Source organism: Dreissena polymorpha, chromosome 2 (genome assembly GCF_020536995.1).
Source record: "Dreissena polymorpha isolate Duluth1 chromosome 2, UMN_Dpol_1.0, whole genome shotgun sequence".
In the NCBI taxonomy this organism is placed as follows: Eukaryota; Metazoa; Mollusca; class Bivalvia; order Myida; family Dreissenidae; genus Dreissena; species Dreissena polymorpha.
The window spans coordinates 66,771,257-66,792,241 of record NC_068356.1 but is presented as its reverse complement, the minus strand read 5'-3'; the positions used below and the strand labels follow the sequence as shown (position 1 = coordinate 66,792,241).

Sequence of the window (20,985 nt, the reverse complement as noted above, 5' to 3'; positions counted from 1 at the left end):
TGATACCATTAAATGTAATTCAAAGTGGTAACACACTTGAACTATTTATATACTTTTTATAGGTTTTCTAAGGTCTATAACTGCTTTTCCTGAAGTCAAGAAAATGTACATAAACTTTTGATAGGTGACACAGTTCCTGCAAAAATGGGTCTTAAGTGATATGCATTTGGGTAGTCTCATCAGGTGCTACCCTGTCCACTATAAAGTAATGACAGGTTTCATGGTGTCATTAGAGGACAGTGTAGCTCCTGACCAGACTGCAAGACAGCCTAGGCAGCTCGAGCTAAATTGGCTGCATATGGCATATGACTATTTTCACATTACACAGGTCATATTTGTCCAAGTATTGTTTTCTTATTATTTAGATAAAAGGGCGGATGGAATGGAACGGTTTTTCGGAAAGTAGCAAAGATGTTTCGTCAGTTACTGCTCATGTCAGTGCCAGCCGTTAACCATCAAAATACCTCCTTAAACTTACTAATCGGATTTACATTTATCTCAAAATCGACCCTGGACGGCTCAAATCCGGATTTAATTATTTCATGTGCCATCTTTACCGAAGACGTGCGACAAACACGCCGATTTTCTATGCCGTCTCAAATGGTCAATTTTTACACATATGTTGTAATCAATTAGCACATGCAGCATCCAAATTTGTCACTTTGCCGCACGGTCAGTTATACCAGTTCTATGGTTATTTTTAGCAACTCTGATGCAAAGCGTGTAAATTGACGTTGTATACAGTACATATGCCAGCATAACTTACGCGCGTCTTTGAACGGAGCAAACATGGAATAAACCAGGGTTGGGTACACTGTATTCAGCATTGGAAATACATTCTGACATATTATGGTAGTATTTCTCAAAATATTGTGGATATGGATGTTATAATTATATATTGGATATTATTAAAACTGACGCGGGTGAGTCCATTCTGTTTTAGTGGGTTTAATACATGTCGTTTCTGCAAACAGCTGATAACAAATGCTCAGATAAATAATGGAACGTTGATACACGTGTCATCGAACCAGCAGTGTCATTACTAGATTTCTCAATGGGCAAAATCCGCCTACTGGGCGGACTTGTGCTTCAATGATTGGAAACGGACGATAACGGTTAGCGTCTACCAAAAGATACTCCGCTCCAAGCCAATTATCGATTACTGTAAACAACTTTTGATCTCTGACGCAAGTCGGTACATTTCCCCGAGTCTAATGTGACGCATGACGTAATTTTCTCACGAGTCAAACTAGGGTATTCTGTAATTTTCAAGCGTCAAAACCCGGGGGCTCGGGTCAAAGGAAAGCCCTGGGGCCATTTATAAAATTCTTAAAAACTAATTGTAATCAGTAATGTGGTGTAATGTATTACCAGAACTTCACATTTTAAATTAAGATAAAAAATATAATGTAGAATAAAATACGGTCGAAGAATGATAATTACTAAATGCAAATATATTTAGTGGAATTTTCGCACTTTGAAAATAAACTTCCTTGAGCTTGAAGTGGATGAGAGACAAACAATAATTAACATAAATCAACTCTAAACAAAACTTGATACATTTTTTTTTCTATTCACTTACTTGTCAGACAATCATGTTTTAAAGTCCACTATCTCTTGGCTATGCCGACTTAAAAGTGTATTTTTCATTTTTGTTCTACACACCAGAGACATGACTAGGTTGATAATGCATATTATCATGGTGGAGGGTATTACCTATTTTAATTCACACATAATTAAACAAGAGGACCATGATGGCCCTGAATCGCTCACCTGACTAACCTTGCTACATTAACTTAAATTCTATCAGACCCATATACAATCCCAAGCCCTATTGCATCAATTCATACATTCTGACAAAATTTAATTTAGATGTGATGAAAACTGTGACCTCTTTCATCTACACAAGGTTTTACTAGAATTGGCCCAATGACCTAATTTTTGACGCAAGATGACCCATGTACGATCTAAAATCAGATATTATCAAGATAAACATTCTGACCATATTTCATTAAGATCAGATGAAAATGATGACCTCTAACTAATGGGATTGTTTACCCTCGGGACTTCGGTTATAAACCATTGCCCGAGCACACTGCTTAACATAGAACTCTGCGTAAAAAAGCCGAAAACGGCCATAAAATGGACAGCCCGATTTTACTGGGCTGTACCATTGATATAAATTGAAACTTTGCAGTGTTGGTGCGGTGCCTTAATAAAAATCTATTGGTTTAAAAATATCTAACCTTTATAAGAAGCGTTGAAAAGACGCAGTACCATACAATGCCTAACGCTGTTAAAAAGCGGCGTTTTTATTGGTTGATGCATTTATAAAACGATGGCGCTGATTGGCCGTAAATTCTTATTAAGGATTGCAAGTAGGTCAATCCGTTTATAAATAGATTTCCCACGGCTGACGTTGTACTTTAAGAAAAAGTAAACAATAATAGTTTGTATGCAAAAATTATAAATGAAGGAAAAAGATGATAAATCCAAAAGAACTTGGACTTGTTTTATAGTTATATATTACTATTTTTATGTTATGTTACTGTGCTTATTATTAATTATTATCATTAATATGATGTTGTTATTGTATGTTATTGTTTGTTTTGTTTTTTAAGGAGGAGAGAGAGAAAGAATAGCCCAATTTTTATAAGTAAAGATGGTGAAAACACACATACTGTTGTATTTGGCATCATCATTACCAGACCCACTGTTCAGTATATACTGCAATGGGTTTGTTGGAGTCTTAAGACTTTGTGATCTGTGTTTTAAATGTTAGAGTCCAAATAGGACCATTTTAATATAAGTCTTATAGAAAAAGGGATACACAGATGTGTAATATGTTTGAGTAACACAATAATAATACTTGAGGGTTTTCCAGATCACAAAGTGGTTAAACATTGCCACAATATGTTTACATACATAGTCAAGTACCATTTTTATGTGTATATTTAAAGTTTAAACTAAATGCCACACAACAAGATCTAATCATTGGTGAGATATGTTTATATCTATGAACATTAATTAATAGGGAAGCCAGAGCCTGATTTAACAGCTCTCAAATGTAAAGTGAAATTGCATGTGTACATGCAATTATATGAAAAGGAAAGGAAAAAAGACAATATATGATAACACATAGGGAGTATAACTCTCAATTATATATTAATGTTGCAATTGAGTATTGAGTTGTTAAAAAAATAATGAGTACCAGTTTATGTATGTGGCTCAATGTTGAACACTTGCAGACAGGGAATATAGCCTAAATGCTCCAACATAGGACCCTGTCTGTATGGAACTTAAGAAGGATTGGGCTATGCAGAAGAGAGGTCCCCCCAGAGTGGCATTAAAACAATATTGTGGGTTTAGTAAAAAACCCTTATATGTTAAGGGCAATAACTTACGTGTCTCCAAACGGTCACCTTCATAGGGCCACATAAAAAATAAGGGTAAGACAATGTGCTTTACAGTTAAAAATGAGACAAAAACAGCTAAATTTGTACAAAAGATACATTATTGAAAAAATATGTACAGAACTATATGCATTTATATATTTAAAATACATGTTGCCACCCTGGAGGGTTGAAAGAAGGGGAGATTTTTGGAAGTGTAGGCCTTTGTGGGTGGGGGAAAAGAAGAGCCAGCAGAGGTGGTGTCACTCAGTTGTACTAAGGGAGGTAATTGTGGTGATGGAGTCTACAATGGTTGTTTCCCCTGGACCAGAGGGAGTGCACGGTAGATGAAAAATAGTTTGTATGCTATTGAAGGAAAATTGAGAATGGTAAGATGTAAAATGGTAAAAAGACCAAATATTACCTAGATGCATTAAAATAAACCCAAAAAGCTCTAATCTAACCAATATTATTAATATATTGGGGATAACAATGGAGGAAATAATACTTAAATACCTTGTATGTTATGCAAAATGACAATTAAACAGAAAAACCGAGGCAATTTGCTATATAAGATAGCAATTTAATATAAAAATAAGGTTATTTGCTATAAAAGTAGCAATTTTAACATGAATTAATGCACTACAAAGTAAAATGGTTGCTATGGTGTAGGAATAGCAATATTTAGATAAAAATTAAGGCAATTTGCTATATAAAGTAGCAGTTTTTCACAAAAAAAAGGAAATTGCTACACAAAAAGCAGTTATAACAATATTTAATGTACTCCAAGGAACAAAATTAGCAGTTTCAACAAAGTCGACAATACTTTGTCCTGGGTAGGGCTAAATAGGTGTTTATCATGGTATAAGGCCCTGTACCGTGCACTCCAGTCCGACATGGTTCTTCGAGTTTGAAGGGGAAAGTTGGGGTGTCAAAGAGGAAGGGAGGGGGTGCAATGCAGCCAACAATCCCAGGTTACTGGACAGCCTCGTCCTTTCTTGTAGTAAGAAATGCCATAAAATATGATTATATTAAAAAACTGAAAAATGTAAATGGTTGACTAACGTCATACTCTCATAAAAAATGTATTAAAATAAAGAAGACCAGGTCAATGCCATTGGCCATGATTTAGAAAGGGCGGGGTAGAACAATAAACCCATTAAAAGCTAAAATAAAGGTTGTGTAAAAGCGACACAAATCCAACACAATTATTAGATTACATCAGGTTTGTGCAGAGATTACACATTTTAAAAGAAAACAGTCACAAGACTGTATAATTAGGTGGGTGTTGGCTGCTCTCCCTCCCCCAATGACCTAGATTTTGTCAGTTATTTGACAATCTAGTAAGTATTTGGCGAGGGCAGAGAAGACCGGGCCCCTAGCTTCTCCCTTGGAGTCTAGCACGTTGGTAAGGTTAAAAACTAGTCCATGGGAGTGCTATGCAGCTTTGAGGTGGTCCCTCTGCGCCTTATGGTTAGGACAGTGCATCAGCATGTGGGGCGCAGTGAGAGGTTCCTGGCACCTAGGACATGCAGGATCTATACCGAGGACATACTTTCCTGCGCCACCGGGTTATAGGGTGGTTCCCATCCTCAGGCGCGTGATGGCTCTGTCAAGCACAATGCTTGCTGAGTATCTGTCAGGCGGCCTGAGGGTTTTCGCAGGTCTGGTAAAAGTATGTCGACGGGAAGACAAATTGTCGGTCCGGAGATTCCACTTGCCCAAAACAAATTTTTTTGTCAGGGAGTAGATCTCAGAAGGTGCCAGGGGTACCCCAACATCTACGACCCCCCTCAAGAGGCCCTCCTTGGCCCCCCCCTGTCGGCCTGCTCATTCCCACTGATGTTGACATGTGCTGGACACCACACTAATGTGACCTTTAAAGATTTATCTAGGCACTGTTGATGAAGTTCCAAAATGTTAGCTAAAATATCAGGCCTAGATCTGCTATTTCTGTTTTTTATGGACTCAAGAGATGACATTGAGTCTGATTAAAGGTTTATTGACCAATATCCAGCACAGAGAGAATTTAATTGCCAAAAATTCTGCTGTAAAAATAGAGAGATTGTTGCTGAGCCTGTGCGTTTTACTTATGTTTTTTGAAGGGATTACAAAAGAGTTGGCTACGGACCAGAGTTAGGGCATTTGGAGCCGTCAGTGTAGATTTTTAGGTGCTCAGCATACATATTATCTATAAGAGAGAGAGAGCTTCTGACTTGATGAGTTGTGGCAAGTCAGTTTTCGTTATTTTATTAGAGAGTGATAGGTCAACATCAATGGGTCCAAGCGTCCAGGGGGGCGGGCCTTGGAGGGTCTCAGGTCTGCTACATGTACCTTGTCGAGACCGGCATCCTCAAACAGGGTCCTAATACTCGCACCAAAAGGTAGGGCGACATGCTTACGCTTAAGTATTTTCCCCTTGATGAAGGTGCCAGTCCCGACAAGTTTGTTAACGGGGTTTGAACCATGCCGAGACTTAGCCCTGGCCCAGAAATTGAGGGACTGTTGTTTTCTACGCAAGTCAAGAGGTAACACACCGGCCTCCTCCTCTAGCAGTGCACCCGGTGTACAGTTTAGGGCTCTCAGAGCTATCCTTAGGGCATTGTGTTGAATGGCATCAACCATTGTTAGGGCATTTGGCTATGCACATGCATAGATTTGGGCTCCATAATCTAGGATGACCTCTATTGTCTACACAAGGTTTTTCTATTATTTAACCAAGTGACCTAGTTTTTGACCCCAGATGACCCAAATACAATCCCAACCCAGAGTTCATCAAGATTAACTTTCTGGCCAAATTTTATTAAGTTTGGATAAAAACTGTGATCTCTATTGTCTACACAAGGTGTTTCTATTATTTGACCTAGTGACATAGTTTTTGACCCCACATGACCCAAACACAATCCCAACCCAGATTTTATCAAGATAAACATACTGACCAAATTTCATAAAGATTGGATGAAAACTGTGACCTCTCTTGTCTACACAAGGTTTTTCTATAATTTGACCTAGTAACCTAGTTTTTGACCCCAGATGACCCAAATACAATCCCAACCCAGATTTCATCAAGATTAACATTCTGACCAAATTTCATAAAGGTTGCATGAAAACTGTGACTGTCTACACAAACAAATTGTTGACGGACACACGCACGCACAACGGACGCCGGACATCACACGGTCACATAAGCTCACCATGTCACTTCGTGACAGTTGAGCTAAAAAATGCATATGTTCTAGTACAAGTACAGTACAGTCCACACGTTTTCCCCAATTTCCCTCGCTTCTCCGCGGACACGCCCACGGAGGGAGATTAAGAACGTCCCGCGATACGCGGAGTTTGCATGATGGGTACCACCGAGGTTAACGATCGGCAAATTGATAAGCCAATGCGTCGGCCCTCGGCGTTTGGCAACGCGGAGGAAACTCCGTGTTTAACGAGATATTGATCAATATTACTTTGTTTGACTTCCTGATTTTCAAATAAAATTACATTCATTACAAGTGCATATGTATATAAAATAATGACATTGAAAACAATGTATTACCGGTAAATATGAACCACATCGGCAGAGTGACATTCACACATGTTAATCCCTTTTGTCAAAACACCACAGACAGCAGTCTACACAATAGGTCAGTAGACAAGCTTTGCGTGTTTTCATAACGCCAAACACTTAATCCAGTTCCGTCCAGATGTTCTCTTTAATCAGTATACAGTACAATTACTGTTTCAATAATTACTCTTCTAAAATACCGTAATGATAAAGATACGCGTGTTTGATTTGAAGTTAATTTGGAGGAAATATCAAATTATTCGCGATATAATTGTGTTAAAAAATACCAAAGAAACTTTTAACCGAAATCAACAGAATTCAGTGTTCTCTGCACTTCAACTTTTGTATCAAAAAATCAATATTTCCACGCATATACCTTGACCTTGTACATTGTAGCATAATTTTCGCGCGCTTTTGTCGGGAAATATACATGATGACTGTATATTGGAAGCATTTGTAAACGTCGTGTTAACATAACAAGAGGGCCAAGATGGCCCTAGTTCGCTCACCTGAGAGGAGTCAGTTCATTAAATCTTTACCAAACATCAAACTTGACCTAGATATTGTCCAGACAAACATCCTGGTCAAGTTTCATCATTATTGAACCAAAACTCTGGCATATTGAGTGATTTTGTTTTTTTAAGATTTGACCTGGTGGCCTATCTTTTGAGTTGACTCCCCTTACAAAACATCAAACGTTGCTTACAAAAATAAATTTTATGACCAAGATTCATAAAGTCGGAAACAAAATTATGACCTCTAGAGTGTATACAAGGATTTTGTATAATATAATGAAAATTTGGACAATCTAAGGGCGATAATTATGACATTAATCATGATGATTGCGCAAAAAATGTTACTTCTAGAGTGTTCACAAGCTTTAATATAAATATAAATAACTGCCCCCCGGCCAAGTTATACAACTGATAATGCACACATATCAGATGGATAACAAAGTTATAAGGTGTTCAAGACATCTACATGATGAATTCCATTTTTTTTATTTAATAAGAAAATTCTATCAACTTGACCCTTATATTGTTTCATGATCCTAGGCGTAAGTTTTCTTGAGTTATCATCCAAAAACCATTTTACTGTGTCAAGTAACCGTGACCTTGACCTAGTGACCTGAAAGTCAATACGGGTCATCTGCAAATCATGATCAATGTACCTATGAAGTTTCATGATCCTAGGCATAGGCCTTCTTGAGTTATCATCTGGAAACCATTTTTATCTAAGTCGAAACACCGTGACCTTGACCTTTGACCTAGTGACCTGAAAATCAATAGGGGTCATCTGCGAGTCATGATCAATGTACCTATGAAGTTTCATCATACTAGGCATAAGCGTTGTTGAGTAAAACAATTTTACTATTTTGGGTCACCTCCATGAACCTATGAAGTTTCATGATCCTAGGCGTAAGCGTTCTTGAGTTATCATCCGGAAACCATTTTTCTAAGTTGAGTCACCCTGACCATGACCTTTGACCTAGTGACCTGAAAATCTATATGGGTCATCTGCAAGTCATGATCAATGTACCTATGAAGTTTCATGATCCTAAGCATAAGCGTTCTTGAGTTATCATCCGGAAACCATTTTACTATTTCCGGTCATCTTGACCTTGACATTTGACCTAGTGACCTGAAAATCAATAGAGGTCATCTGCAAGTCATGATCAATGTACCTATGAACTTTCATGATCTTAGGCATAAGCGTTCTTGAACTTTTATCCGGAAACCATTTAACTGTTTCGGGTCACCGTGACCTTGACTTTTGATCTAGTGACCTGAAAATCTATAGGGGTCATCTGTGAGTCACGATCAATGAACCTATGAAGTTTCATGATCCTAGGCATAAGCGTTCTTGAGTTATCATCCAGAAACCATTTTACTTTTTCGGGTCACCGTAACCTTGACCTTTGACCTCAAAATCAATAGGGGTCATCTTCGAGTCATGATCAATGTACCTATGAAGTTTCATAGACAGACCACAGGTGGAAGTAACGTACCTTGGATAGTATTTCTTTTAGAAGCCCAATATATTCAAATAAATATATAAAATCATGTTTAATGAGAAAAAAATTGACAAAGAGCCATGAAAAAAAAAATACCCACCCTCTGATATTGGAATCATAACAATGTCATTAACTAGACTTTATTATAGACCTGTCTTCGCGGGCCGCAAAAATGTCAAAAATAGCTTTAATCCAAAGCATCCCTTACTCCTCCTATGGGCAATTGAACAACATTTCCAAAAAAGTTAACTTCAAAAATATCTTTCCAGCCGTTAACTCACAGTCAGTCGAAAACCGAGCAATATTTCGAGTCCGTTTGTCAACCCGAATAAATCTTCTACAGACTTTCAAACAATATTTTTGACCTTTCTCCCCTTATTCGATAGCTCGCGTCCTATTCATTTAAAACAAAGAGGCGTGCTTTGGATTAAAGCTATTTTTGACATTTCTGAGGCCCGCGAAGACAGGTCTATAATAAAGTCTAGTTAATGACCTTGTTATGATTCCAATATCAGAGGGTGGGGATTTTTTTTCATGGCTCTTTGTCAATTCTTTTCTCATTAAACATGATTTAATATATTTATTTGAATATATTGGGCTCCTAAAAAAATACTATCCAATGTACGTTACTTCCACCTGTGAGACAGACATACGAACCGACATGGGCAAAACAATATATTATCCCTCTTCTTCAAAGGGGGGAATAAAAACGTGACTTCCATAGTGTTCGATCACAAGGTTTGACCGAAACCATTTTTGAACTCAACTCTCGTATCAAAGAAACAAATGTTCTGATTAAATTTCATGAAAATTGGGCCAAATAATGGGACTTCTAGAGTGTTAACATGTTTTCACTATATACATATAGAGAAAAATGCTCCGCCCACTGGCGGCCATGTTTTTTCACCGATCCGAACCATTGTCGAACTCGTCCTAGATATCAATAAAACCAATGTTTTGACCAACTTTCATGATGATTGGGCAAAACTTGTGACTTCAAGAGTGTTTACAAGGTTTCTCTAAAGCCAAATAAGGAAAACTGCCCCACCCACTGGCGGCCATGTTTTTCAACAGACCGGAACCAATTTGAAATCAATCAAGATATCATTAAGACAAACATTTTACAAGCTTCATAAAGATTGAACATAAAATGTGACTTCTACAGTGTTTACAAGTTTGTTTTTTTTGACCCAGTGACCTAGTTTTTGACCCGGCACAACCCAGTTTCGAACTCAGCCGAGATTTTATTGGGGCAAAGCTTCTGACCAAGTTTCATGAAGATTGGACAACAAATGTGGCCTCTAGAGTGTTTACGAGCAAATGTTAACGGACAGACGGACGGACGACGGACAAAGACCGGTCAGAAAAGCTCACCTGAGCAATCAGATGAGCTTAAAATCGGAAGCGTGTTTCGGATAACAAATTATTATTCTCATTTGGAAATTTAACGAAACATTTATTCTTGTGTTATATGTGTTATGAATTAAATATTAATTTGTAAAAACACTTTACATGGCGTATATTCATTCATATTGTAGACGTTACACTGGAGGAGTCCTGTTTGGCACGTAATAAGCGATTACCCGATAAATTGTCTATGTCTCCATATAAAACACATTCAAGGAACACTATCCACGTCAATAACTCGCTTGGTCTCCGAATATTAGCCAAGAAATCAACTCGTTTTCACACACAATAATTCTAAATGTAGCAATTTGCCGACCGCATCGCGCAGATTTTGGAACGCCGTTATTTGATTGGTTGAAATTGTAAAAAGTTCAAAGGTAAGGTAACAATTGACATTGACACCGGCAAATGGTTGCTTTTGACGTTAAGAATTATTGTGTGTGAAAACGAGTTGATTTCTTGGCTAATATTTGGAGACCGAGCTAGTTATTGACGTGGATAGTGTTCCTTGGATGTGTTTTATATGGAGACATAGACAATGTATCGGGAAATCGCTTATTACGTGCCAAACAGTACTCCTTCAGTGTCAACACAGGTGGACAGGCTTATCTACATCGACCGAATTTTGGACAATTTCTCGTGTTTTAAGGCCATGCGGGAAGTTTAATACTGCGTCGAATGGAATGACAGAGGTACCGTTTAAAAGATAATTTATTTTGAATTGTGTAGCAGTGCCTTCATTTCATGTCCAGTAGTAGGATTGCGTTGGTGCCCTTTTCCTTTTCTTATATATACTGTTTTTTCCCTAAATAGAAAAACTATGAAGATTCATAAATGAATCGTAGTAAAAATGCCTTTTAAAATGCAAACAATTTTAATGTAACCTAATTTAATAAAGCACATAAACATTCCAGACATTGCAATTGATGTCAGATGCCTGGATAAAATGAAGTAAAATGTGATCATAAAGTCGATCTTTCAGATCTATTTATTAATGTTTGTTTCACGGATTTGAAAATTGTTTAACTATACATTGAGATATATGAGTAGCAAATGAGATTCAGAAACATATTGTTAAGGCTTTTACTACATAAAACGCAGTCTGAATGAACCCTTAACTGTTCACATCTTACCCAGAACGTCCAAGGAAACTTAAGACAGCCAGCAACGCATTTTCACAACTGCCATTGAGAAAGAATATTAAAAAATATTTAGTAAATTCATCTTTGTTCAATTGCCCAACGTTGTCAACATTCATTATGTCCAAAAGAAATCGAGTGAACTGAGAATGATGATTTTTCAAGAACACTTCAGAACTCTCATCCAGTTGATGGTATATTTCGTCTGCTTTTTCTTTTTGTTGACACGGCAGGAATTCGCACGCGCATTTCAGACCTTTAACAAATGCATCCTTAGAACTTGCCCGCCTTAAATTATTTTGTATTTCTCGAACAGAAGCTCTGACATTGCTTTGTAAACTCATTTTCAGTATTTCAAATCACAACTTTTGTTGATGTGACGGGGGCAGACATATTGATTAAACCCAAAGTTATATGGGCGCATTCATATTGATTTAACCCAAAGTTATATGCCCACACAATTCCGGTTATATACTACTTACTAATATAGCCTGGCTCCCGTTCTAAGCTAGACATAAGTTCTTTAATCACACCAAAAGTCAATCAATCAGTGTATAAACCAATATTTAAGCACACAAATACGCTTTCTTTCGGTAAAATATTGAATAAATCACGTATATATATATGTTACTGTGCATGCGCTCACAATAACAGAAGATAACTGTTTTGATTACGTTTTAATTTTAAGATTTCCACATGCAAACATTTTTTATTTAACACATCAACAGACCAAAAGTCGTTTGCTTTTCACTTAAATATCAAAAGATCTTGTTGTGAAGATCGCGTAAGTTTAGTTATGATTTCCAATAAATAAAAATAAGCAAATACATGCAGAAATCTTCAAAATATTTCTATTTAATATTCTTTCTTTTATCAAATTAGGTGGAAAGATTTAATACAACTTAACAGATCGAAAACGTTTTCTTTTAAAAGAATTAGCAAAAATATCAAAAACTTAACTTGGACTACCGATAATAAATGTTTGGTCGGCAGAAAAAATAGGGCTGTCGGTATAGTGCAAAAAAACAACTTGTTTACGCCTTATTGCCTATGTGATTCTGTTCACCTAACCCGTATAACATAAAGTGATAGTGGAATGCGATCCAAATCAGTACCCTTAATACTGTATCGCCTTAACGGTTATCATATAAACCATATATAGATCCTTTCAGCAACCGGAGTGCATAAGCAGTGCGTCCTTCTTTTCAAGCATGAAGATCTTTAAAATATTTAACGATTGATTTGCTTAAAGGTACCGCACCTCTAATGATTTCCCGCGAATTATTTTACGATCATTGCCGATCTTCAATGATCGGTTATTTCCGAGAGATGCATTTTTTTTTCAAACCTGTAATTTAAGGTTACACTGAAGCGAAGTTGTCTTGGCCGAGTGCTTAAGGCGATGGACTGGAAATCTTTTGGGATCTTCCCGCGCAGGTTCGAATCCTGTCGTCATCGCATACTTTTTGCGACGCGTTTTATTTCTTTTCTAACGTAATTTGATTTAATATAGCATATAAGCTATGTTTATTGTTAAATATGTTGAAAATTGTATGCACATCCTTCCATTTTTAAAATTAAAACAACGTGATGGCTTAATTGGGTAATTAACTGCTGAAAATACGAATGATGCATTTTGCATTTTTATTTTTATTTCAAAAAGTAAACGGTAAATCTGTCTATTTCTTGGTATTTTTGCTGTATATAGTGTTTCTATAAAAAATTAGTTTAAAATATAACTTAAATGATACTATTTTTAATTTTATGACACTTTGTTTTTAACCGATCCAATTTTTACTAGGCTGAAATCACTAACATTTCATGGCGCTATTCCATAGATAAAAATTTGTAAAAAACAAATGTCTGTAAAAGAATACTTATTTCATCTTGTTTCAATTTTAAACACCTTTACTGCATCTGTACACACCAACTGCATGCCCATATTTTGAAATTTGAATGAATTATGGAACTTTTATATACCCCAGGGGTGAAAATAAACTGGACAAAAGCCGAGCGTGAGGCTGGTTTTGGTATATTTTTTTAAAAAGCATGGAAAGCCTACCTACAAATTTGCATGTAGTTCAGTGAAATGATGCTGATTATGAAAATAATTAAGTAAATTATATTTGGATATGTGCCCATTAGGGGTGCGCTACCATAAATCTTTCAGTGAATGGATGGATGGATGGATGGATGGATGGATGGATGGATGGATGGATGGATGGATGGATGGATGGATGGATGGATGGATGGATGGGGTTTAGTTGGGTGGTTGGGTTGGGTCGGTGGGTGAATTGATGAATGGATGGAAAAAAACTTATCCACGTCCCCAACAGCAGTCATGTCTGCAGACTCAGCCTACAAAAATAGTAGTTTATAAACATTGTCCATTGTACTTGGATAATTATGTTAGTTTTATTACAAAAGAGCATGCGGAATATATTTGGGGTTCACTTACTTAATTCTTATTTAGTCTATTACCGCAATTACTGTAAATTTTCGGACACTTAAAGTAACATAAATATTCAAAATCAACTAATACTTGGAAAAATATTTCGTAAAATAAAGTAAACCGATAAATATCAGTGTTCTTTAAAGCAATAGCCAAAACTTCAGCACTAGATGTGGTATGGTAACATAGATTTGACGAGATACAAAACGCTCGTGTTTGTTGTTTTTTGTGGCACAATATATTCAATTTTAATTTCCCGCAACGATATATTTTCATACGACACACAAACACATATATGGTAGATGAACCTGTGTTTAATATATTGTCACACAAAAAACAAAATAGAGCATTTTGTATTTTGGTTAAATCTATGTTACCAGACCACATCTAGCGTTGATTTTGGCTATTGGTTTAAGGAACACTGATTTTTTATTTCAAAAGAGCACGCGCAATTTATTTGGGGTTTACTTAGTTAATTCTGATTTAGTTTATTACCCTAAATAGACTTCACGGTGTAAATAATAACGCCAAATGCGTTATAATACGGAAACTAACAGCGTTAAGTATGTGAGAAAACAAATAATAATAAATATTAATAACAAAACAAATAATAAATATAATAACCATAATAAATCTTGATCTCTACAGAAAAAAATGTTTTCCAAAACATTCGCACCAATCGGAATTCTTTCACGACAGTTATTTCGTGTAAGACCTTTGAACATAGCAAAGAGCTGTTTGCCATTTTGAAATAAGGTCCTAAAATGTGCTTAAAAAGAAGTCAGTTCCAAAAAGTTGGGCAAAACCAATTATTTTGGCAATTAATTAGTCATCAGAGATGAAACGGCGTTGGGAAAATGAAATAATCGTGATTTTATTTAAATTTAAATATTCACGTGCGTCAATACTCACGCCGGGTATGCGGATACATTGATAACGGATGGCACTTTGATATCAGACAACAACAAAAGCCACGCGCGAGTGGAAAGTTCTTCAGCTTTTTTACATTTATGTTATGTTCAGTTTGTTTTCAGACACGTGACATTGTTTGGTCGATTAATGGTATAGCACTTCGTACTGCGAAGAAAGAAATTCGCAGAAAAACGGTGGATTATATAAACAAAAACGATAAAATTCCATTGAAAATCAGCATGAATTGGATGATCAGAACACATTTCAACAAAATTAAAATACTTGGAAATAAACCAAGAACGTGCTTATTTTTTAAATAAAAGTTCAATATATCCATAAACGGTACAACATACTACATTTTAGATTTCTAACGTATTTGACAAAATTCATATTTTAAGAGTTGGATGACAAATTTTAATAGACTCTTCTTTAACCGATAATCTCAATGACAATGGCACTTCTATTCCAGATTAGTCGACACTTTTTACCAGATATAAAACACTCTTTTTAATGAATCAGAGATGAAGAATTCGCCGTGGAATACTGTTATGGTAAGCAGGCAATGTATAAAAGGTAACTTCTGAAGTAAATTAAAAACGAATTACCGAAACATTTTCTTATCTTTTAAGACTATTTTTTATGATTTTGTATAAATGTGAAAGATAAATGTGAAACTAAATCGATATGTCTGATGAGTACCGTCTATATTTCCAGTCACCCAACCGCCGATTCTTCGCTTAGTACACGAGCTTAAACAATTTTAACTAACGTTCCTTGTAGCAAACGGTTGATCTAAAGCATGTATAATTATGTTCTAATAAAGGTACTTAGGCCATTTACCGATCATTTACATAGCATGTCATGAAACATCACGCTGCTAAAACTGCTATTAAAGGTTGAGATCCGTCAATATACAGCAATTAGGAGTTCAGATGCGTAGGCATTGGGCTACGAGGGCCTTTGCCTGGGTATGTGTAGCCACTGTGAATGAAATACAGTAGAAATGCAATAACTCGAGCTAGCGATTTCTCTGAACCTGGTGATTACTCAAGCATAAAAGGAAGTTTCTAACATTTTCCTTAAATTTCTATATAAAAAATACCCGCAATAACTCAAACATGAGATTTTCGATAACTCGAGCACGTGTGCTGGTCCCTGAAAGGCATTTCACACCTAATTAACTGGCAATTATTCGAAGACACTTTCTCGTCAATGTATATGGTGTACTAAATCATGTAATATATAATAATACTCTTTCTATATATAAAGTATAGGCAGAGCTCAAGATAAACGGGGTTTTCATATCTCTTATTAATTGTGTGGGTACGCATTAGTATCGTCTTGATGATGCGATTCTAATAAGCACAACGACATATTGCCTCTTAAACACCCCTTCGCTCCCGTTATTTAGAGCCCTGCATTGGGCAAGGCTTGCGATCAGTTTATTGACAACAAACATCCACGAATATTACATATTCGTATCATATAGCAATCAAGTACAATCGTAGTACAACCTTAACAAGACAATTTTCGATCTATAAATTATATAACAAATTATAACTATAATGTGTATACATCACTTCTAGTATTGTGTCCTTAATTGGTGTTTTCAAGGCCAGGGTAAAAACCAGAGATAAAAATTCATCAGAAGCCCAATGTAAAATAACTCTGGAAAACTGTACCTGAAAACAACCAATATTAACATGTAACTTAACATTATGTCACACAAACATAACATGTCATTTGAGCCAATTTACTACTAATGCGGTTCGAATTAAAAAAAAGTCTAGCGTAGAACTGACCAAACAATGAACACCCGTGCAAATTCCCGCCTATGTCCACCTGAGTGACCATCACTCACGTGACAACCACACGCATGAACGAACCGCACATATACCTGTTTTGTGCGGAGCGTTATGTTTAGACATACGTTCTGTGCTATACTCCGTAACGCACAGAACTGAAAATTCTAATAAGCACAACGACATCGGACATTATGAAGAATAAAGGCGTATTTGCCTCTTAAACACCCCTTCGCTCCCGTTATTTAGAGCCCTGCTATAAGTAAAATTAAACACGATCGTATTGATCCACATGATCCATTGTATTTTCATCTCTATGAATCTCAAGTTACCACGAAAACATGTTCAATATGTAGACAATTATTTCCGGTCGTCTTTGAAAAATATTTCTTCAGAAATAAGCATTTATATCTTATTTAAACATTACAATTATAATATCAATAGTATCAATTAATAATAATGTGGTTTTTGAAAACGAACAATGCCATTGGTTGTATTTCACATGTGTTTGTAATTAACTTATGCATATATTAGCAATGTGTCGCGCTTGGCTATGCACATTGATTCCGACTTCAAAATGTTTGGTACGAATAACCATAATATACATAAATGCATTTCAATCGGTTATCACAGTACCCAATATATTGAAAACATGCTCTATATTCGTTTATGTTTAATTGAATTCTATCAAAATTTCAGTATTTGAAGCAAAGTGATTACTCTACATGCTGGAATATCAAACAATATCGTGCAATATTTCTAAGTAGTTTTATTCATCAAGTTCATGCTGTTTTCCGACCGAATTTTCTATTCTGTGGGGGAAAATCTACCATTCTTCCGTGATTTGTTTTATCTTCCCAATAGAAAATGATACACCATTTGTAAATTTTATCTTCCCAATAGAAAAGGATACACCGTTTGTAAATTCGACCATGTGCCTTGTCTAAAAAACTAATCTGTATGATATAGCTTTAAAAAAAATGAGGAACTTACCTCTCGCGCGTGACTTTTGTTGTTCTCTCTTATCAAAATGCCATCTGTTATAAAAGTATACGCATTACCAGCGTGATACTGTGTATTATAAGAGAGCAGGATATTTGTTCATCCAATTCTTGAACGTCACGTAAAAAGACAACAGATTTGTGGACGGTTTTCCTTCAATAACCTTTTTATCCCGACGTCTTGAAACAAACAAAACAATGACGGAAGCGCAGACACTGCAGAGCCGAAAGGGCGTAATCATTTAACAGAAATATCAATTGTCTTACCGGATGAAAATATCCGCTACTCCTTCACGAAAACAAGGAAAACGACGCCATCTTGGAAGTAAGCTCCAACTAACGCGAGCCCAACTAACCTCACTTAAACCCATAGGCGCTCGATGTCAATGTTTATTTATTTTTTTATTATTATTATTTTGTTTTTAGTTACCCGTAGTTTATTATAATGCAAACACATATTAAATCAATTAAAATCTTCCGACAAAACATCTGCTTAAAAAAAGTTCGACTATGTACATAGAAATTGACAAGGTAAATCACTCGCCATTTTCTGAAGCAACCGAAGTGCATCATTATGCATAATTAAATCGCTGTCAACCAGCTCGCTTATTGAAATCCGCGCGCAGGCCGGGAACCTCGATCTTTAAATATCAATAACTGTCATGTACATGCGTGTATGCCTATAGCCTAAGAGACCTCCACAGACGATGTGATAAATTTCTGTAACTATTGTTTCACTCACTTAATGGGGTAATCAACAAAATATGTTGTAAATTGCATACACATGAATCATTCCTTACCAATTGTTTAACTGGATTTGGTCTGCCATGGTGGTTTCCAGAAAAAAATCACCGATTCAAAAATCAAATCTGGCGCCCGTAGTGTGTTGACTGTTATTGATATTTAAAGATCGAGGTTCCCGGCCTGCGCGCGGATTTCAATACGCGAGCGGGGTGACAGCGATTTAATTATGCATAATGATGCACTTCCGTTGCTTCAGAAAATGGCGAGTGATTTACCTTGTCAATTTCTATGTACATAGTCGAACTTTTTTTAAGCAGACGTTTTGTCGGAAGATTTTTATTGATTTAGTATGTGTTTGCATTATAATTAAATACGGGTAACTAAAAACAAAATAATAACAATAAAAAATAAATATAAACATTGACATCGAGCGCCTATGCTTAAACCCGGTAAGCTCGTGTATAAGCAACCGCATCCCCCTGCTAATTGTCACACGTCAAATTTGTCGCGGGCCAATTTTTTGTACTACTACAATCCAACTAAGGTACCCACCACGCTGTCCATATTGCATTCATTTTGTTTTTGCACATCTGTTTTGTTAATATTACCGGAAGTTTATTATTTACTAAATAATCTTGCTTTGTTATATACTTTGTATACTTGGCTTAAATAAACGATGTTTTATGTTCGGTTCGGTTCTTAGATGATCAATTGACAATATTTAACAGGCATTCACCAACAAATATTCAACAAATATTTTCAAACGCATCGAGATAATTAAAATTGGCACTATATGAAAGCAATAAAGTTGTCTTCGACACGAAACAAAAGAAAAAAAACTGCAAATACAAGCGAGATTATACGATTTTTATATGTGTTAAATTGTAATATATTGATAAAAAAATATGGTACAATAACACACAATAGGCAAGAAAAAGTATACATTGAAGTCGAATTTCATAAAATGCAGCAAAGACAAATTAGCGCCCCGAGTCGATTGTGACGAAGATATTTCGTGCATATTTTCCTTCAATAAACGAATCATTCGTCTTTTTATTAGGATCGGAGCTAGTGTTCGTGTGTCGTACGAATAGATACCGTTGCAGGAAAATAAAATTATCCGTAAAACTAAATTTAGATTCACATCGTACATGCATGATTTACATGCTGACGAATTCGAATGTACAGACATTTTCGATTTAAGAATCAAATATCTGGCTTATTTCGCATTTTTCGACACATGTTCTTCTTAACTTTTGTTTTAATTTATATTAAAATATATCTATAATAAGTTTTTTTTACACATTTTATAAAAAATCATAAATATTTGACAAAATCGTATAATCTCGCTTTAAGCATTGTGTAACACCGGTCTTACTGACAATAACGTAGTGACGTTACCATCTATGTATAGAATGCGCTTTAAGTAGACTTGGATTCCATTGACATTTTGTGTAACTTCTTAAAGGGACATTTTCACAGATTTTAGCATTTATTGAAGTGTGTTATTAAATGCTTTACATTTTATAAATATAAAACTGGATCTGAAAAGCTCCAGTAAAAAAATAAAAATAGAGCAAAAAGTAACCCTGGACGGGGCTCGAACCACTGACCCCTGGGGTAAAAGTCTAACGCTTAGACCACTCGGCAATCCGTGATCATACAATGAAAGATGCATTTTATACTTAATATAAGCAATCCTCGTAGTGTCACAAAATAAAAGGACAACAACATAATTCTCCAAATTATTAAATCGTTTCGCGCTGCAACGCTTTATAATTTTCAGGTTTTTAAATCGTCAAAAGATGCCTATAATGGATATTTTAGAGCATGGTAAATGTTCAGTATTACTGTTTCCTCGCACATATCATGACTACAACGACAATTTGCGAATCTGAGACATTTGTTTTTGGCAATTTAACAAAACGTGGAAAGGCCCCTTTAAAGCTATCGGATGAAATCATTACTTGCGTAGAGTACACAGTCCTATTTATCTAAACTATTCAAACAATACGCGTCGCTGACTTTGTATTAATCTGTACATTTTTTACTGGCATCTGTTTGTTAAAAGACAGGCGTAATGTGTCACGGAATAACGGCAATACCGGGTAAGATTAATTCTTCTTAAATAAAACTGTCCGAAAATCAAGTGAATAAAATTTGAGGAATATATGCGTGTCCGTAAAATAAGAGGCACGAAATAATTATTTAATAAGTTTGGATAAAACATACGGTGTAGGGCGAAAACTAATAGTGTTCGCAAACTTGAGAGTAATTACGGTCAATAGAACTTGGGAGTATATTTTTGCGATAATTTGTGTCAGCGTCATGCGCATGTAGTATTTTGATTAACCCATTTATGCCTAGTGGACTGTCCCATCCTTCTAAACTGGATCCATTTATTTTCAAAAAATTTAGAGATGTCTAGTATATTTATTTCTATTTTTAGAATATTTCTTACAGAAAGTACTTTAAGCAAACAGCGCAGACCCAGATGAGACGCCGCATCATGCGCAGACCCAGATGAGACGACGCATCATGCGGCGTCTCATCTGGGTCTACGCTG

At 35.9% G+C, this 20,985-nt stretch overlaps 2 protein-coding genes across 3 annotated transcripts in view; one reads left to right on the top strand and one right to left on the bottom strand.

The window, feature by feature from the left end:
• LOC127867421 (telomere length regulation protein TEL2 homolog) overlaps positions 1-11,913 on the bottom strand; it is a 154,614-nt gene extending 142,701 nt beyond the window's left edge. Inside the window, exon 1 of one of the 2 annotated variants that reach the window (XM_052408553.1) lies at positions 11,503-11,913. In XM_052408553.1, the coding sequence (XP_052264513.1) occupies positions 11,503-11,852 (350 nt within the window). In that variant the 5' untranslated portion in view covers positions 11,853-11,913. The remainder of the gene's footprint in view (positions 1-11,502) is intronic. The other variant, XM_052408554.1, reaches the window with a different exon arrangement.
• The window catches only part of LOC127867423 (beta-1,3-galactosyl-O-glycosyl-glycoprotein beta-1,6-N-acetylglucosaminyltransferase-like), a 163,056-nt gene that overhangs the window by 94,373 nt on the left and 47,698 nt on the right, over positions 1-20,985 (top strand). The window lies entirely within an intron of this gene.